Source organism: Hippoglossus stenolepis, chromosome 15 (genome assembly GCF_022539355.2).
Source record: "Hippoglossus stenolepis isolate QCI-W04-F060 chromosome 15, HSTE1.2, whole genome shotgun sequence".
NCBI lineage: Eukaryota > Metazoa > Chordata > Actinopteri > Pleuronectiformes > Pleuronectidae > Hippoglossus > Hippoglossus stenolepis.
The window spans coordinates 8,034,201-8,051,593 of NC_061497.1; the positions used below are offsets into that span (position 1 = coordinate 8,034,201).

The 17,393-nt window shown below is 41.2% G+C and overlaps 1 protein-coding gene across 1 annotated transcript in view; it reads left to right on the top strand.

Moving 5' to 3' along the window:
- The window catches only part of pcdh1a (protocadherin 1a), an 87,091-nt gene extending 83,477 nt beyond the window's left edge, over positions 1 to 3,614 (top strand). Inside the window, exon 5 of the mRNA XM_035177801.2 lies at positions 547 to 3,614. Coding sequence (XP_035033692.2) covers positions 547 to 920 — 374 coding nt within the window. The 3' untranslated portion in view covers positions 921 to 3,614. The remainder of the gene's footprint in view (positions 1 to 546) is intronic.
- The last annotated feature ends 13,779 nt before the right edge of the window (positions 3,615 to 17,393 follow it).

Consider the following 17,393-nt stretch of genomic DNA (forward strand, 5'->3'; position numbering starts at 1 on the left):
GCCCAAAGGGACTAAGCCATTCTCTTTGTAACCAAATTGTGCATGTCTGCAGTGTGTGTATGTGTGCGCGTGTGTGTGCGGTGTTTGGTCTATTCCTGCAGTCATTATTTCACGTTGACACATGTTCCGTGCACCATCCACTGCTGACAAATCACATATAATATAAATCCATATGTTGCTGCTGAACACATTAACAATACAGAGGTATACTTTATATAAAAACAGCAGACAAAGTGCTGTTAGATACTTGTAAATGACATAGACACAGCATGCTATCTCCTGAATGTATCACATCAGCTAGTGGACTACACACACACACACAGTAGTGCTCATTACACAGTGCATAGCAACAGCTACATAGCAACTGCTGCTGACTGCTTAGCAACAGCTGCAAAGACCTCAAGGAGGGGGGTGGGTTTCATGGGGTGTTTTAGATGACACCATTTCTGTTCACAAATGCCTTTTTTATGAATTCTTCTTTCATGAATGTTGCTCAGACTTTTACCGCGACGAGGCTCGCCCTGACGGTGCTGTTTTCTCACGCAGATATCCGCTCCCTCCCCGACGTGGCGATGACCGGAAACTGCACGCCGGAGTGCAGCGAGCTGGGCCACTCAGACGCCTGCTGGATGCCCGGGCATCCCTCCCCCGTACGCAAGACCAGGAACCCCCCGAAACTCTCCACCTTCGTGCCTTACCAGGAGAGAGGGAGCCTGGGTCGCCTGGCGAACGGGAGTGCCAGGCTGGTTGGCGAGGAGCAGCACCGGTCGCGCCTTCCGCCCTCCCGCAGTGCCTATTCCAACAGTGGTCACGACGCCAGTCAGGACTGCCCCTTAGAGGAGATGCCCCTGAGCGCGGCCTCTGAGTTCCCAACCCCCTCCCCGTCTGCCCACACTCCGAAAAGAGAAATTTACCTGTGAGAATTATCATCGTCTGATTGGTGCACAAATGAGGAAAGATACGCCCACTATCAGAAGGAGAAACAGGCTGTCCACTAAAGCCAATGCCCGTTTTTGTAGGAAACTATAGTCTGTGACTCATTCAATCACTGGCATGAACACCTGTTTTTGTCATTTTCCTCCTTAAATTATTAATTTATTAGCATATTTATTAAGAAATCCACAAAGTTAATTGATGCACTCACTCACTCACTCACTCATTTATTTATACAAAATCTTGAAGGGTACAATTCAAACAGATCTACAGGAAGTGCAGATGGTGATTGCTACTTTAGTACTAAGTGGTTATTGTTGTAGTTAGCCAATTCCCATTCTGTGAAGTGATCTCTTTAAATCTGAAAGTTGTGATCAGTGCTCTTGTGCCATTATTAGCTATTATTTCATAGACAGCCAGTCAGGCCCTGACGAAAGGCACGACTTAACAATCAAATGAAACGGTCTCTCTTAATGTACAGTGCTGTAAATACATTTGAATGGTGTGTTCTACATATATTTTTGTCCGGCTTAAAAAAAAAAAAAGAAAAAAGATTTGCCTCAGAATTCTAGCATATTTAAGCTTTTCTTTGCTGCTGCTGTTTAAACTTGATGGAAACCATCTCCTGAGGTGGAGCTCGAGATTGTGGAAGGCATTTATCCGCTCCCCGCAATCACACACACCTTCGACCCCTAATCATAGCAGAATGGCCTTTACCTCTGCTCCCCGCAGCGCTCTGCCACTGGTGGAGAAAGCTATGTGGAAACATTCAAGCTGACATTGTGTTCCCACTGACTCTCAGCACTGTGACCTATCGTTCGTCATGAGAAACGGTTGACTTGGCCACAGCACCCCCGGAGTCGCAATGACCAAACGCAGGGTGCTCACCAGACACGTTCTGATTGGTGTTTCTCATAAAAGCTTGTGACTCACCCCGTCGATTTAAATCATGACAGTGTGTCAGTTCCGGAGCGCTTTCCTCCACTGTGACAATCAGACGGGCTCCACGTGCCGGCTCGCGGCCCTTCCCTCTCGAGCTCGAAAGTCCTCTCCCCTCGTGATCTATAAGTGCATCAGTAGATCTGATGAATGCATGAGTTATTTACATGAAAGGGCACTTGAGTGTTGAGAGCCACTGGAGAGACGGAGTACTTCTAAAAGTTGATATCACGCTGGTGTAACCTAGACGAGTGCTCTGCATTCGGAGTACGTCTTTGTTTTTCAAAGTGTAATTTCTCACGATATATATATATATATATACAATCTATACTTCTTCAGAGGTGAATTCAATACACAATGCACTCACAGGAACAATTGGATTAGCCGATAATGTGCTTTTTTTTTTATCAATAGAAGGTTTTAAGAACTTTTTTAGAATTAATGTCAATAAGGTGATGGATTTCAAAATAAATATTTGTTTAGTGTCAGTAAATATTATCGGCAAGAGTAGACAATTGTTGAGTCCAAACTTAGCTTTGGAAAACAGGAGTGAGGCCAGATTTACCTCAACTCCAGTTAATGGTAATTATCCTTGTATTGAGGACAACATGCTTAATAAGTTATTAGGCATTTTTTTCTCCTCTGGCTACTGAACACAGAATAAGAAAATAGGGCACGCCCGTGGGCTTCCTTCCTTTACAAAGATTTTCCAAGCGCATGTGAAGGATGTGTCTGAAGGACACTATATATTAGTCAGTAATTGGATGTTAATGATGACTACACTAGGCTGCCGTACAACATCGCGATGCCAGCCACCGTCTTTGAATTAAACATTGATTTGATTAGATTTGTAGATACCTTTCACCTCTGCGGAGTGTTTCCACAGTGAGATTGCGTCTCTGAGTGAGGCTGGAAGAGCCCAAAATGGACATTTTCCTAATTAGGGTGAGTAATGAGTCCTGAGCTGGGGCATGTGTGAGCGCACCCCCAGGACAAGGCACCCACCAGATAATGCAAATCCACCCGCAGAGCTACAATCAGTTAAAAGGGGTATTTTTATCAGCACTTACCTCATCACGCCACCATTGAAAACTGCATTTCGAATAATTAAAGGGAAAACATATGGAAATTACTAGACACGGCCATGATTAAATAAGGTGGGCGATTATCCTGCCTTGAGGGGGAGAAAGCACATTATGCCGTTTTCAAAGCCATTTAGCGACTGAAATAAAATTCAAACAACAGCCATGATACACTGTGATTAAACCCCCCACAGCTCCCCCGAGCGCCCCTCTCAGTGCTGAGAATAGCCGCTTCCCAAGCTGAGAGCACCGGGTAGGACCGCTGACCTGGAATTAATGACAAGTGAGAAAGATAGCACCGAGTGATAAAAACCAATGTCACGTAGCCGCAATCATAACTTTATCTATTTAAAGGCTTTTGACTCCATTCAGATTCACGACCGCTCTCGCAATCCGGGTTTATCTCCGGCGTTAAGTCTCAACCTGATTCCAGCCTGTGCGCGCTTTATCGTGTTAGTGAATCTGGAATGCATCTTCAGATTTGTCTTTTTGATCACCAGTTCATTAATTAAAACGAGCTGCGCCCCCTCGGCAGATAAGTCATAATCGTCGGTTTGTTGCACCAAACGGAATGACGGGAGTCTGATTTAAGTCCGCTGCAAAACAAAAACAAGCCTGAGCCTATTCCCCACCACCACCCCCCCCCCTGCCTCCCTCCCTGCCCCCACTCTCTCTTGATGAGTCGGACTCTTTCACTCCGGCCCGGTAACGACCTCCCGCTACTCACCCCTGGAACAATATATCACCAGGTCTGACCTTTCTTTCGAACTCATGCTGAATGAACTGTGTTTACTTCTCTCTCTCTCTCGAACACAGATCGGTCCTTCTTGACCGAAACCAGGAGGACGTCATGAAGCACCTAAAACACACTCAAAAAGTATGTTGAATAATGTTTAATTTGTACTTAACATTGATTTAATGTTGAATTCACTTGAGTATATTTTCCCTCTCTGTGGTGTGTATTGTACGGTGATCCTTTCTGTGGACAGATGGACAAATTACTATCGTGAAATTGGCAAGGGATTTTTTTTTCTGTTGATTTTCCCGTACCGATCAAAGACTCTTAGCAAACTGGTTGTGTGAAAAAATAAAGAAATCCGTCGGTGGTGTAGTGTACATAGATCTCCACAACCATGCGTCTGCTGTCAGGCAGGCGATGATTTTAGCATGAATTCCAAAGATAATTGGTAGAAACTGTTTACTCTTCTGTTTTTTTCCCCCCCCGTTTTTAATTTCACTCTCTGAAATGTCAGTGCTGGTTCATATTCAAAAAGCCCTCTCCCAAACGAACTGAAAAATTAACTGAACATTTCATCTTTTTTCACTGTTCATCTAGAACAAAGACAATTGCCTTGAAAATATGTCTTTGCAAGAGAGAAATCTAGTTGTTATCCTAATTGTTGGTATATTTATATAGGATAAAAATGCTTGTGATGCCATGTTTTTGTACAGTTTTATGTACATACAAGTGAAGCTTTCTAAAAGTTCTGAGAAAAGCCGATGGCATATAAAAATTGTAACATGTTTTTCTTGAGATGTGCACATCTTGCCTTGGTTGGATTGACCTTTGCTGAGTCAGTGTGAATGTGGCCGTTCTATGCCTGCACTGTAGTCATTCACCGGCTCCCACCTCCTGAGGACTTAATCAGTTTTTATGTTTATCGTGAACAGTGGATCGTCTTATCTTACCAGTTTGTTAAACTCCTGTGTTCTGCTTCGTTCTGTTTTCGCATGTTGACAAATTCTCTTGTAATACTGTAAGTCCTCATGAACTTTGTAATAAAAATCACTTCAGGGAAAAAAAAAAAAAAAAACGAAGGCTGTCAGTGTTTTCTTTGCTTTCTATTACTATTCATCACTTTTCAGCGTTAAACAAGGTTTGGGTTGTTACATTTTCATAAGAGGCTTTGCAGCCTTGGAGCTACACGGTGTAAAATGTGTCTCAGTCTAGGACCCAGGCTCATTAAGAGGACCTAGGATTCTTGTCATGTGGGGCAACAGCGCTTCATTTCTTAGTCAGGGAGCTCCAGAATATTGAGAGGGCGGCATTCCAGGCCTTGAAGTAGTAGAGTCCCAGGACCTGTGTTCACTACTTCAACTCAGAAAAACAATGTGCCAGAAGTACACAGTCCCCATCATGCACTTAAGCTTAATACGGAACACTTTTTTAAAGCATTGATGAGCTGCCCGTTGCTACACATTTAGCGCGTAGCCTACAAGAATGTTGTGTTGTGATGTTAATTTTGATACGTCTAAGTGCCTCTGCTCAAAGTCAGAGAATGGAAATTGTGCACTGGACAATGAGCTTCGCTTGAAAGCCTTTCGATGAAAGAGGGGAACTCTTTCTACGTCTCCATGTTCACACTCCTTGCATATTTACTGCGTTTCATCATTAGCACATAAGCTGTGGGTTTAATTGACTTAATCATTGTTGCACAGATACCATATTATTTAACAATCTGTGAACTGCAGTTATATAACGAGTGATGAATTTTCAGCCTATTTCATAAACATTATCTAATTCACTCATTAGTATCGTAGCCCTACTAGATAGTATCTCACATGATGAGAGAGAATATAAGACTTCATGCTAATAAGCCTTGAACGCTTTTTTCTAAATAAAGAAATTCCAAAGAATTTTAAGGGCAAGAAAAATATGTCTTCTATAATCTAGCCATGCTATCATCTATGACGATATACTTTTATTTTTATTTTAGAAAGGTGATGAAATAAAAGTAGTAACTGGCCTGGGTAATGTGTCAGAATAAAAGTCTTTGGTATCTACATGGGAGAGGTTTATCATGTTGTGGGCATACAAGTGTGAATGAAATGTGCATCGCGGTATGAGTTGATTTGAAAATGCTGTTAGCAGAAAGGTCGACATGTTCAGTCACGTGTGAGATCTTATTATTCTATCATATGGAGGGTAAGCAAAGATGCAAAACGAGCTAAATAAATGTTATATATATATATATATATATATATGTATATGTATGATACTGATTGTTCACACATTAGTGTTTTCAGCAATGTTTATCACTCATCTTACTTTTGCATATTAGAGCACGGTATTTGCTAATTAGCACAAAGCACAAAATAGAACTTAGTCTGATGGAAATGTCAAAGACCTTCAAGGTAATTGCTCATAAACTTCATATAATCTGCATTTATCTTCACCAAACCCTACGGTTTAGTACTGACTTCAACATTTTTAATTTAGATGCATCCTCTGGACACAATGAATGTCCATAGTAAGTTGTTGAGACGTTTCAAAGTGGCAGACCGATTGACTGACATTGCCATCTCTTCATTCAAGCCAAAAACTGAAAATTCAATAGTATAGTAAAGCCGTAATTTTGACTTTTGAAATTGTTAACATCTTTTCCAAACCGCGTGGTAGTGCGTCCAAAACTGACTTTGTTAGAATTACATTACCATCTCTTCAACCATGCTGCTAGCAGGTCTAAAAACAGATAATACAACAGTGTATAGTACAGCCAGCATTTTGACTTTTAGAATTGCCTTTCGCCTAGTACCAGTGGACCAGCTTACTGTACCTATATTACATTTGCTGCAGAGATCAAACATGTGCAATGCGCACCCTGAGACTGCTGAGCAACAGAACTGGAGGAATTAACTCGTCTGGAAATAGATAAAGGCAACAATCTCCCTTGTATAAGCCGGTTAATCTACAGTCATTAGTCACATCGTCCTCTGTCATAGCTGGCAGTGAGCATTATGGTTTAGACTTCAGTCAATGTATGACAGTGTTATATAAAGAGTTGAGCAGTCAGTAATATTATGCTTGTTTTTCACACATTATCTCATGGATATGGGTATTGTGCTCGGCCTCTTGCTCCTGCCGGCCCCGCTGGTAGTTCTTAGTACGGGCTGAGGCAGATTAATGTAATAGAGTTCAAGCTAGACCTTCAGAGAAATCCAGAGACACCTGGCATTTAAAAGCAAAGAGCCCTTACACAAGCCTGTGAAATGCAAACGCCCAGCCCCTCCACCAGCTCCTCTGACAGCATGGCAGAGAGCTGCTGCAATGTGGTGCATCTGCTGAATGACTGTCATGATTCTGTCCCTGTTTAGAACTATTGATGGATTTATCTTTGTGAAACGTTGTGTTGGACTCATTTTGGATTTATTGCCTTAGTGACCTCTTTGCTATCTGTCTTTGGTTTTTTGGCTTATGCAATCTCCTTGAATGTGTATATTTGGATTCACTTTAACTTCCTGTTTTTTGTCCTGTTTCCTGCTCCTGTGACTTAGTGCGCCTGCCCTCAAGTGTCACACCCGTGCCCAGTAACCTCAACGTTTCCCTCTGTCTTCGTCACTTTGTCCGTTCAGTTTGCACATTTAGTTCCAGTTTAGCTCATACTTGATTTCCTATGTTAAAGAGTTTCCGCCTATGTTTTTACTGCCAAAGTTATTTTTGGTGTACTTTGGTTACCTTGATTTTTCATGCCCGTCAACTTGCCTCCAACATCTGTAAACTGGTCCATAATAGACATCCTGTTGTACCTACCTGCATTTAGGTCCTGCGACTTACAAACGTAACAAGTGCAAGGCACATTGCATGATCAGTTTTTGCCCCTGTGTGATGGAGCTTGGTCCATGAAAAGCTTGAGGACCATGTTGGTACTGGGATAACTCTCCATACGTATGAAGGATTGCTTCTGCCTCATCATGGCACAGCTCTGGTCCATTCTCTCACCTTCTGGACCGATTCTTGTGAATCAGCTGCAACAAGATATCTTTTTTAAATAATTTCAACACCATTTAGAATATTTGGGCATACAGGGTTTGCAGTGGAGTCCCCTTAACAGCAGAGTACTCAAAGAGCGGATACCTCTGTCCCCTAATGAAACCTTAAATTCAGTAGATCCTGATTTTTATGTGGATCTGCAACAAATTGCACACACTCATAAATATCAGTCCTCTAAACAGGCCAGATGTTTTTCATCAAGTCGCCCACAATGTCAAAGAATGCTAAAAAAATCCCGGATTCGCTCACTGATCCGAAACCATTACAAAAATGAAGGTTTTCTTCCCTGATCCATACCACATATGTCCACCAAGTTTTGTGGTAATCTGCCTAGTACTTTTTTGCATAATCCTGCTGAAGAAAATTGAAGCAAATGCAGACCAAAATCTAAAGAAAATACATTTGACTGCACAGGTGTAATAACCTGATTCCTCATACATCTGCTGCATTACTCACACAATTGCACCTTTTAATTTTGAAGCACTAACACAACTAGAGGCATCTGTACGGAGGTGCAAGAGCTAAAGAGACACAGCTGTCTGCCTCGGGAGTTCATTACTCCCCTCGGTACTTGCAGGAGTAACTTTACTGACTTTATCAGCTCCGATGCCATGCTTAACTTGTTGCTAATTTTAGCCTGCCCTGCTTCCTGGTGAGTGAGAGAAAGCCAATATTATCAATAACATGTAACCTTAAAGGCGGACTGGAAGCAGCCAGCTTGCTGTGCACAGAGCACCATCTACTCCGGTGATAGAAACAGGGGAATAAGTTCATGCTATGAACTGTGGAACATTGGCTATTAGAGTGCTGAAGCTGTTCCATATCTTCCACAAACCAATTATACCCAGTTTTGAAATAACAAGATATTACAGAATGTGCTACTAACTATTTGCCTGAATACAAACCTGTTACTTTAACTAAGTTTTGCCTTGGTCTGAAGGTAGTGGTTTTCCTATTTGTTATTTTTGTGATTTGTTAGTAACACTGGCGAAATATCAACTGAGATTTTACATTATTTCTGGTCGCCACAGAATTTTAACTCAGGGCAAGGGGGCTCCATTTTGTAATTTATTAGTCTATTAGATCCACTCGGCATTTCACTTCACTGTTGTAGTGAAAGATGACATAACTGGCACCTTCAAGACCTATTTGCTGCTGGAAATTTCTCCTGTGGCAGCCACTGGCCTTCTCAGAATTGCCATGTAGTGCTGGCTTTCTGTCTATCAATTATTAATTTGTCTATGTTCTGCCGGATACCCTCTTACTTGAGGGATGTGCTGTCTCAGTATTATGGTTATTATCTGCCTTTTGACTCATGGAAGTGTTCCTCTATTCAGGGGAGTCGCCCACAGTTTGGCGAGAGAGACCCGAGACCATTTGGTAATTGACAACGCAATAAAGATGAGGCCAGGAGGATGATAAATTGAAGATGTTAAATTGAGTCAATAACTCCATACATATCTCATGAGCAGCCTGACTTATAATTCAGTTTTAGAGATCATATTATTTTACTCTGTAGCAGGCTGCCATCAACCCTGGTATCATTTAAGCTTGTTTTAAAAAGTGTAAAAAATGTGCGACTAACTGAGGCATTTCGATATAACCAAAAAGAAAGTCGGCCTTAAGGGTTTGAACTAAAATCAAGTCAGTTTTCCACCACTCAAAAAACTCATTAACATCTATTGTCTGCAATGAGAATGGATACAATCAGCATTCACTCAAAGGCCTCTGCAGTAGAAACCAGTTTGTATTAGCTCCAGCTCCGATAGGCAGTGAGGGAAACATGACACCCAGGTTTATGCGCTTTTTTCTTCTTCTTTATTTTAGTGGTCGAAATGCTGACTCTGCACCTTAACCAGCATGATGTCATTCAATGTCTTTCATTGAGCTTTTGGTCGTTGGGGTGTTAATAGCCATGGATGTTTGTGTACACTTTTTTTTGTACATCTCAGGAACAACATGCAACACCAAGATCTTGTGCAAGGTGCAACTCTGGCAAGACAGTGTTGGTTTCTGGTGGGGGCTGAAATCCTCTACTGGCAATGGCAATTCCCTCTTTTATTAAGGTTTACCCATGTTCAAAAAAGCAGCTTGTACCCCCTAAAAGAGGTGTAGGAGTGAGGGAGAACCCTCTAAGACTGGAGACTGACCTGACATTATAGTTTATCAATAATAACTAATATCTAATCTAGGAACAACCAAAACGATGTAAAACTAAAACACAGCAAACAGCAATGTCTTAAATTTGCCAATGCCCAAATACAGTACGTTACATAAACGTAACTAAAATAACACAAATTGCAGCTCGAAGTGACACACGACATCAAACAATACTATCTGATGATAATAGACCATCTTTCCGTCATCTCCCCCTCAGATAAACAAATTGCTTATTGTTTGTTCAAACCACTTTAAAGGCCAGCGCATATGATCAGTGACAAACCAGGAAGAAATGCGAGGCGTGTTGTTTGAGGGACCAGACAGGAAGGTATGCCGGTAAAAGTCTTACATAACATATATAATTGAAATAAGTGTTTTTGAGCTACAGCAGCTAGTTGACCGCTTTGCTGCTGGCGGAGGAGGCAGAACCAAATGTCAGTCATGAGTGGGCAGGTAGGATCGCTCAGTATTAAATACGTTCAGACGACTTTTCCAGGGATGGGAGTGTACAATTACATTTTTCAATTTGATTTAGTGCTTCAGAGACCACTGCACTGCTCAGGTAGTCATTAATGTTACACTCGTGCGCAGGGAGGAAGATGGTGTCCTTAGAAAGTTATCCCATGAATAACAAAGGTGCAGAGAATGCTGCAACACTTTCATATTTATTCATGTTAGAGGTGGTATATCTTTGATAGTTCAGTCATTTGCACTGGAAATAGATTTTAATGATCCACACAAACACATTGTGAGGTGGTAGAGGAGACTGTAATACATATCAGTCCTTAAAACTACACTTATCTGCTCTGAGAGGCAATAATGATGTTCTATAAAAATGCATTGAGAATAACAAGGCTGCAGAGAATCATGCACTGAAGCAGATGTGCACAGTAAACAGACCTTGTAAATAAATGATCTAAATTGATTGTATATAAACAGAGTTTCTCGCAGACAGGAATGAAATTGACCTCGTAGATGTTGGATTGGTGGGGGAGTGTACAAAGCCCCTGCTATACGCCAAATGAGAGTAAAAATATACATTGGCAAATAGAAATAATAGCTCATTGGCTGGTTGCTGAAATAGTCCGACCTCATTGCAAACGTTCATCACTGCAACACATACGAGTTAAGTTGATTCTCAGACTCTGTGATTAAACTGCTGCTATAGCTTGACGTCAGAGGCATGATGATGTCATTTCCGTTGCTGGGGACAACTGCCAAGAGTCTGCAACTATATGGAGGCAAGTAAACGGCATCTTATCACTGTTTACGCTGGTTACATTTAGTACCATGGGGAATGATGACAAGAATAATAATGATAATAACACTACTACTACTACTACTACTACTACTACTAATACTAATAATTATATTAATATTAATAATAATACAACAATAACAATAATAATCATGATAATAATAAGACTGATAAGAATAATAATTACAAAAATCAAAGCAGTTGAAAACAAATGACTGTAGATATATAGTACACATCACAATCATAGATTGAAATATAAGACACTCGCCATAATTGAACATTGACAAATCTCTCTGTAATCTTAAGAGGCTCTCACACCCTCCTTGTTTGGTCCTGACCTTTCAGTTTAGTCCGAAACCAAAATAACATGTGTGAAAGGTGCCTTGGAAACAGTGGACCAAAATTTAGTCCAACCAAATGTGGTGGTCTCTGTCCGGATCGCACTGAACCGTGATTTGATTTGTTTGCATTGTGAACACAAGTTTGAGCTTTTGGACCAAATGCAGAAGGTTGAGACAGCAATAAACAATAGAAGAAGAAAATCAGCAGCTTGCAGGATTGCTCTCATTCTTGGCCTCTGAGGAAACAACAAAGTCGTTCCTTTTTGCTGGCAGTAAAGCCATAATGACTTTACAGTGGCAACGTACTTAACAAAATGAGCTGGTCCATTCATTTTCTCCATTCAAACTGAAAGACTACTTTTTTTTCTATTTCTATCTTTACTATTGCACTTTGATCTTAAAAGTGAGCAAATACAGCAGCAGGATTGACAACTCGCCAATGTCAGACGCACGCACGTCTACAAACCAATCGATGTCGAGTACACACATCCCAAAACTGACCAGATGTAAACAACGTAGCAAAGACAGGACCAAGTTCTCCTCTCTTCCCTTTCAGTCTACCCCTCACATCAACCCTAACCCTGACTAAAGTGACGTGGCCGCTGCTTACGGCGTAAACTTTTCTGTGGCCATGACAACGAGCTGCTTGGGAACAAACTCTTCGTCACCGTCACCTACTCAGGTGCTGTTTGGCTGCTGTTAAAGAGCTGGAGACGGGCAAACTGCCTCTGAAAAATAACCAGCCTATATTAATTCATGTATTATTAAGTGTTTGTTTACCTCCATAGACAGAGACGCAACACGGATCAGGGATGGACGATAAAGCTCAGGGAGGGACAGAGGAGGAGAGAGAAGGAGAAGAGAGCAGCGGAGGAGAAGGCAGAGGAAAGAGAAAGATGAACCAAGAGAGAGAGAGAGAGAGAGAGAGAGAGAGAAAATCCAAACATACTAATAATTCGAAATTCATGGCCTGGTTCCACCACACTTCAAATGGTAAATACAAAATATAAAATGACTGCGTTAAATATATAAATAAAAATATTCTTTATTAATCTATCCATCACTGAGTTGTCCCCTCAGCCCCTGCACGGTCACATTGGCCCCATGGCAAAGCTTTTGATCGATAGGAAACACGTATTTATGCAAAGTGATGGTCGGTTGAAATATATCTAGGCAGGCAATTTTTTTTCACTTTAAGTTTAAGTTTAATTCTCCAAACTTTAAAATTATAGTTAATTATGTTATACGACTTGCTAAAGCTTATCAGCCAAATGACATGGTGTGCTTCAGCATTATGGAAATGCCTTTAAATAGATTTTAGTCCCTAATAACATGGGAATTTATATAGATATAGACTCATATAGTCACCTGGGGAAAATAACTTTCTTCCAGCTTGGCAAAGTATATTTACAGATGTTTTTTTATTTGTAAAATGTCAACTTTTCTATTGTGTGTTAATGTTCCTCCATTTCTTTTCGTTATCAAACAAAGACACCAGATGAGGAGCCAGCAACAGTTTTTTTCCATATCTTATTGTGCATTCAGTTGATCTTTTGAATGGGCCCAGTTTTCTGTTGACGCAGGTTGTTTTATCAGGGTATAGAAACCATCTTGCATGTGTATTGCAGTGTGTGGTTTTAGTCACCTTAGCTTGCTGTAAATGAGCAAATATTAGTGTTGAAGAATAGTTTTAAATAGTTTTACATCGTTTTGTTCAAGATTTGAGCGTGCCCTACACATTTTGACACTTTCACCTTTTTCTTACAACTCTACTCCAGCCTTCCTGGTGGTGCAGTGTGGCCCTACACTGTTGTGGGGATTTGCTCATTCATAATGACATAACAATATATTGTGTTTTGAGCAATTTGCCCCATCCCTCCTGTATTGTGTTCTGCCTTTAGGGCCTGCTATTACTGTTATAATTGAATGGAGCATTTTATTTCATGCATTGTAAAAAATATATATATATATATATATATATGCAGCACTCTCTGGTTCCAATTTATTTTGGGTCTTGTAAGTTGACTATCACCAACGAGTCACAAAAAGCAAATTCAAACTTTTTTATCAATGGTCAAAATAGACAAATTATAAATAGACGAATGAAATAATTTCTGTTTAATTAATGCTTAATCTTTTACATTACATTACATTTCATTTAGCTGACGCTTTTACCCAAAGCGACTTACAATAAGTGCATTCAACCATGAGGGTACAAACCCAGAACAAAGAGAATCCAGTAAGTACAATTTGCTTCAAAACAGCCAAACTACAAAGTGCTACATGTAAGTGCCATATAAGTGCAACATTTTTGTATCCAAGGTGTAGTCGGAAGAGATGTGTCTTTTGTCTGCGGCGGAAGATGTGTAGACTTTCTGCTGTCCTGATGTCAATGGGGAGCTCGTTCCACCCGTTAGGAGCCAGGACAGCAAACAGTCGTGATTATGTTGAGTGGCTAGGTGTCCCTCGCAGTGAGGGAGCAGCGAGCCGATTGGCCGACGCACAGCGGAGTGGACGGGCTGAGGTGTAAGGTTTTACATCTGAAACCTGCATGCACAATTGGAAAGGCACACTGTTGCCTAAATAGTAAAACTAGTACAGAGTCTATTCTGCACTTTTTTCTTGTCCTGCGTTAATACTCAATAATTATCCCTTGTTATTAGTGAGGTTGTGGGCAGAGCTTTTCATTAACAGTCTATGGTGCAGAGTGAAAGTGGAGAACTTTGTGTTCAGGTTTATCTGCAGTGAATATTTTATAGTCAATGTTTTTCATAAAATGAGAGTGAATATTTCTGTTTACGTGTGTGGTTTATACACAGGTTTGACTGATTGACTCAACTGGTGTTATGTTTCCATACAGTGCATGCCGGCTGCTTCTGGGGTCTGTTAACAAATCGACAGAATCTTCAACCCAATTTCGCAACTTTTCAGTTCTAATTCTGCTCAGTATGAAGCACTGCAGCAGCAAATCGAACATTGTGCTTGAAATGTGTCTAAAATGGAACTTAAAGGTTGTTTTATTGAATCAATTAAACAAATGAGGTAATTTGTTAAATGTTGCTGTGGGAGGTCTGATAACAAATTCTTGCTGTTGTATTTTCCCAGTTCTTGCTGTAGATCACAGCTTGTTTAAAGTCTGCACGTCTTTCCCAGCTGAACTTGACACATCTATTTACCCACATAATCTTGGATCACACAAGATTGTACCTACTATCGTTCCTTGAATAATTGGGGATTTTGAGACTTCCCCTGCATCAAGTTTATTTTATTTATTTCTTTTCCTTCACTGTATCCATTACTAAGTGTAAGGCAAATACAACGCATTAGCTGCGCTCGGCCTGTCTTTCTCCTTTCCTGCTGGGCGTAGTGTGTCCTACTTGAAACACACGCCACATGTGGATTCAGACCATTGGCGAAAAAAAAGGGGCAATTTCTTTGTAATGATATCTTACAAAAAAAATAAAAAACCCTGAACACATCCCCAGGCTGAAAACCCACAGACCTGTTATATGTGATACTTTTCTGGGGCCACCGGGCTTGGTTTATTGTGTAGTGCACAGTAATGATGATCCATCACGGGCATCTGTGGTGGAAACAGTGCAAATGGACCCCTTCTGGATTCAAAGAAGTTGCACTGGAATGTGTAAAATGCTGTAAGATAAGGCCGGACTAAATATATATTTTCTTTGTTCCAACCGGAACGACAGAAGGCTTCAGAGCTCTCTCACTGGTGAATGTAAGAAGTACACACGTCTGGTCCTGAGGTTTCTAGGAAAACCGTTCATCCGGTTGGTTTGCACTGACCTTACTCTACAGGTTTGCGTGCGTTTTCCCCCGCTCTGCAACGTTTTCCCCGAGTATATATCTATTAGTGTATAGCTATTCATTGTAGAGCTGCAGGAAGCACTGCGGGGAAACACTGCTCTCTTGTAGCCTTTTCCTCAAGATGAAAACACTACTCGGCTACCGCTGCTGTTGCCTTGGAAACCTGGTCACTCTCACTCTTTTACCCACACTCTTCACAGCTCGCTTCATTAAGTGCATTGCTGCCGGCAATTAGAATAAAACCAGCGGCGGGGCTGGCTGTCTTGAAATGCAGTCTCCAATTAAATACTTTCAAATAGCAATGCTTCTTGGAGCTACATCTGCTCTCTATATAATAAAGCATGCACCTGGGAGCTATGCTTCTAAAAGCCTGCACTGTACGCTGCTGTACCGATGAATGGCTTCAAAAATCCATGTCTTTTAGCACCTTGAATACGAATCTAACACGGATCAGAACGCCGCCTTGTCGCTCGTGGTGCTTGTTCAAGCCTCTGTGCTCAAATAAGCAAAAAAGAAACAACTATATCCCAGACATTGTCGCGGTTCGTTCTCAGGAGGGGGGGGAAGAAAATGGCAGAGTGATCAATTCAAATCTGCATCCTTGTGCGTGCTGCACTGTTTCAAGTACTCGTGAGAGGGGGGGGCAGAGGCACAGAGCGATTGTTGTGCTCATCCATTCATTCAAGGCCATTCCTATATAAATGAGTGATAACAGGAATGCAGGTGGAACAAATGGCAGTCAGAAGCCTTTAAGTCTGATCACACTCAGCGATTTATATAACCCCAGGTTTTTGACTTTGATTAACCGAGGATATTATTGCCACATTAAAAGTGATGAAGTCAATGTAAGTGAATCATCATCACAGGACATTTGCTTTAAGTGAATAAGTACTCTCGAGGAATGCACTCGGCATATTGCACGTGCAGCGTCACCGCTACTTTGATCTTTTTCCGACGGTGCCTCGCACACATAAACAAAGGGGGGTACTGTATGTGTATCAGGCTGCACTTAAAGCAGCCAGGGCAACCTCTCCCCACTCAGCTGTGCCAGTGAATCGTTGCATCACTCATTTAACACTCTATTACCTCCCACCTGAGCACCCGCTCAGTCATTACTGAATTACCTACAAGCCATCCATTTGCATTGACAGACCCTCAGTAATCGAGCAACAAGCTCCGCAAAAAACACTCCACATCTATCTCAAAGACAATTTACCCAAACCCGTCTTTTGGGGTTATTTCTCTCATTTGAGCAACTGCAGCTATAGATAAACGGAATCAATCCATCACATAACAGCACACGCGCTCGCTCTCTGCCAAATCTACCTTACAAATATAAACCCTGTTCCACGTCCACAGTGCCAAATTTGGCTGTCACTCTCAGCTCCGCTAAACAAAAATACTAGAAAACACATTCCCCCGTTCATATCTTCACTTCAGTAAATCTTTGTCTAAATAGAGGCCACCGGCAGAGTGTTTTAAAATTAATTCAAGCGACGAGGCGTGCTGCCATCAAGATCAAGGACTTGATGATGCCACAAAAGTGAGACTGGATTTTAGGGCTGTAATTATTTGCGAGGTTAAAGAAGAGAGGGTTTAGTTTAATCAAGTATATCAATATAAAAACAAAAAACATCTCTCTGGTGCACTGTGGCTACGTTTAATCGCGTCAAAAAATAACTCGTCAGATAACAGGTCAGAAATCCTCCTGTGCAAGTTCTCAGCTGGAAAAACTGAGCGTCTTATTTTCTTCCCAGGCATGTTGCTCTCCCCGAGGACTCCGGTGGGAATTGCTCTCTGACTCTCGCTCCATGTTAGTTGAAAGTGGTTCGTAATATAAAGAGAACAGACTGCTCTTCCTGAAGACTTTCTCCTGACAAAACAATCCCATCAATACACAAAACCACGCGGCAGACTGATTTATATGTCTGATCCCACAAAACCATCCCTTTCTTTGTTTAAAATACAAATGTGCAAAATCTGCAAATACATTAAAGCTGCCTGTGTCTTTTGACAGCGTCACTTCTGTTTTATACACATAAAAACCTTTCAGCTTTTTAAATTGCACACTCGTGAAAATACGG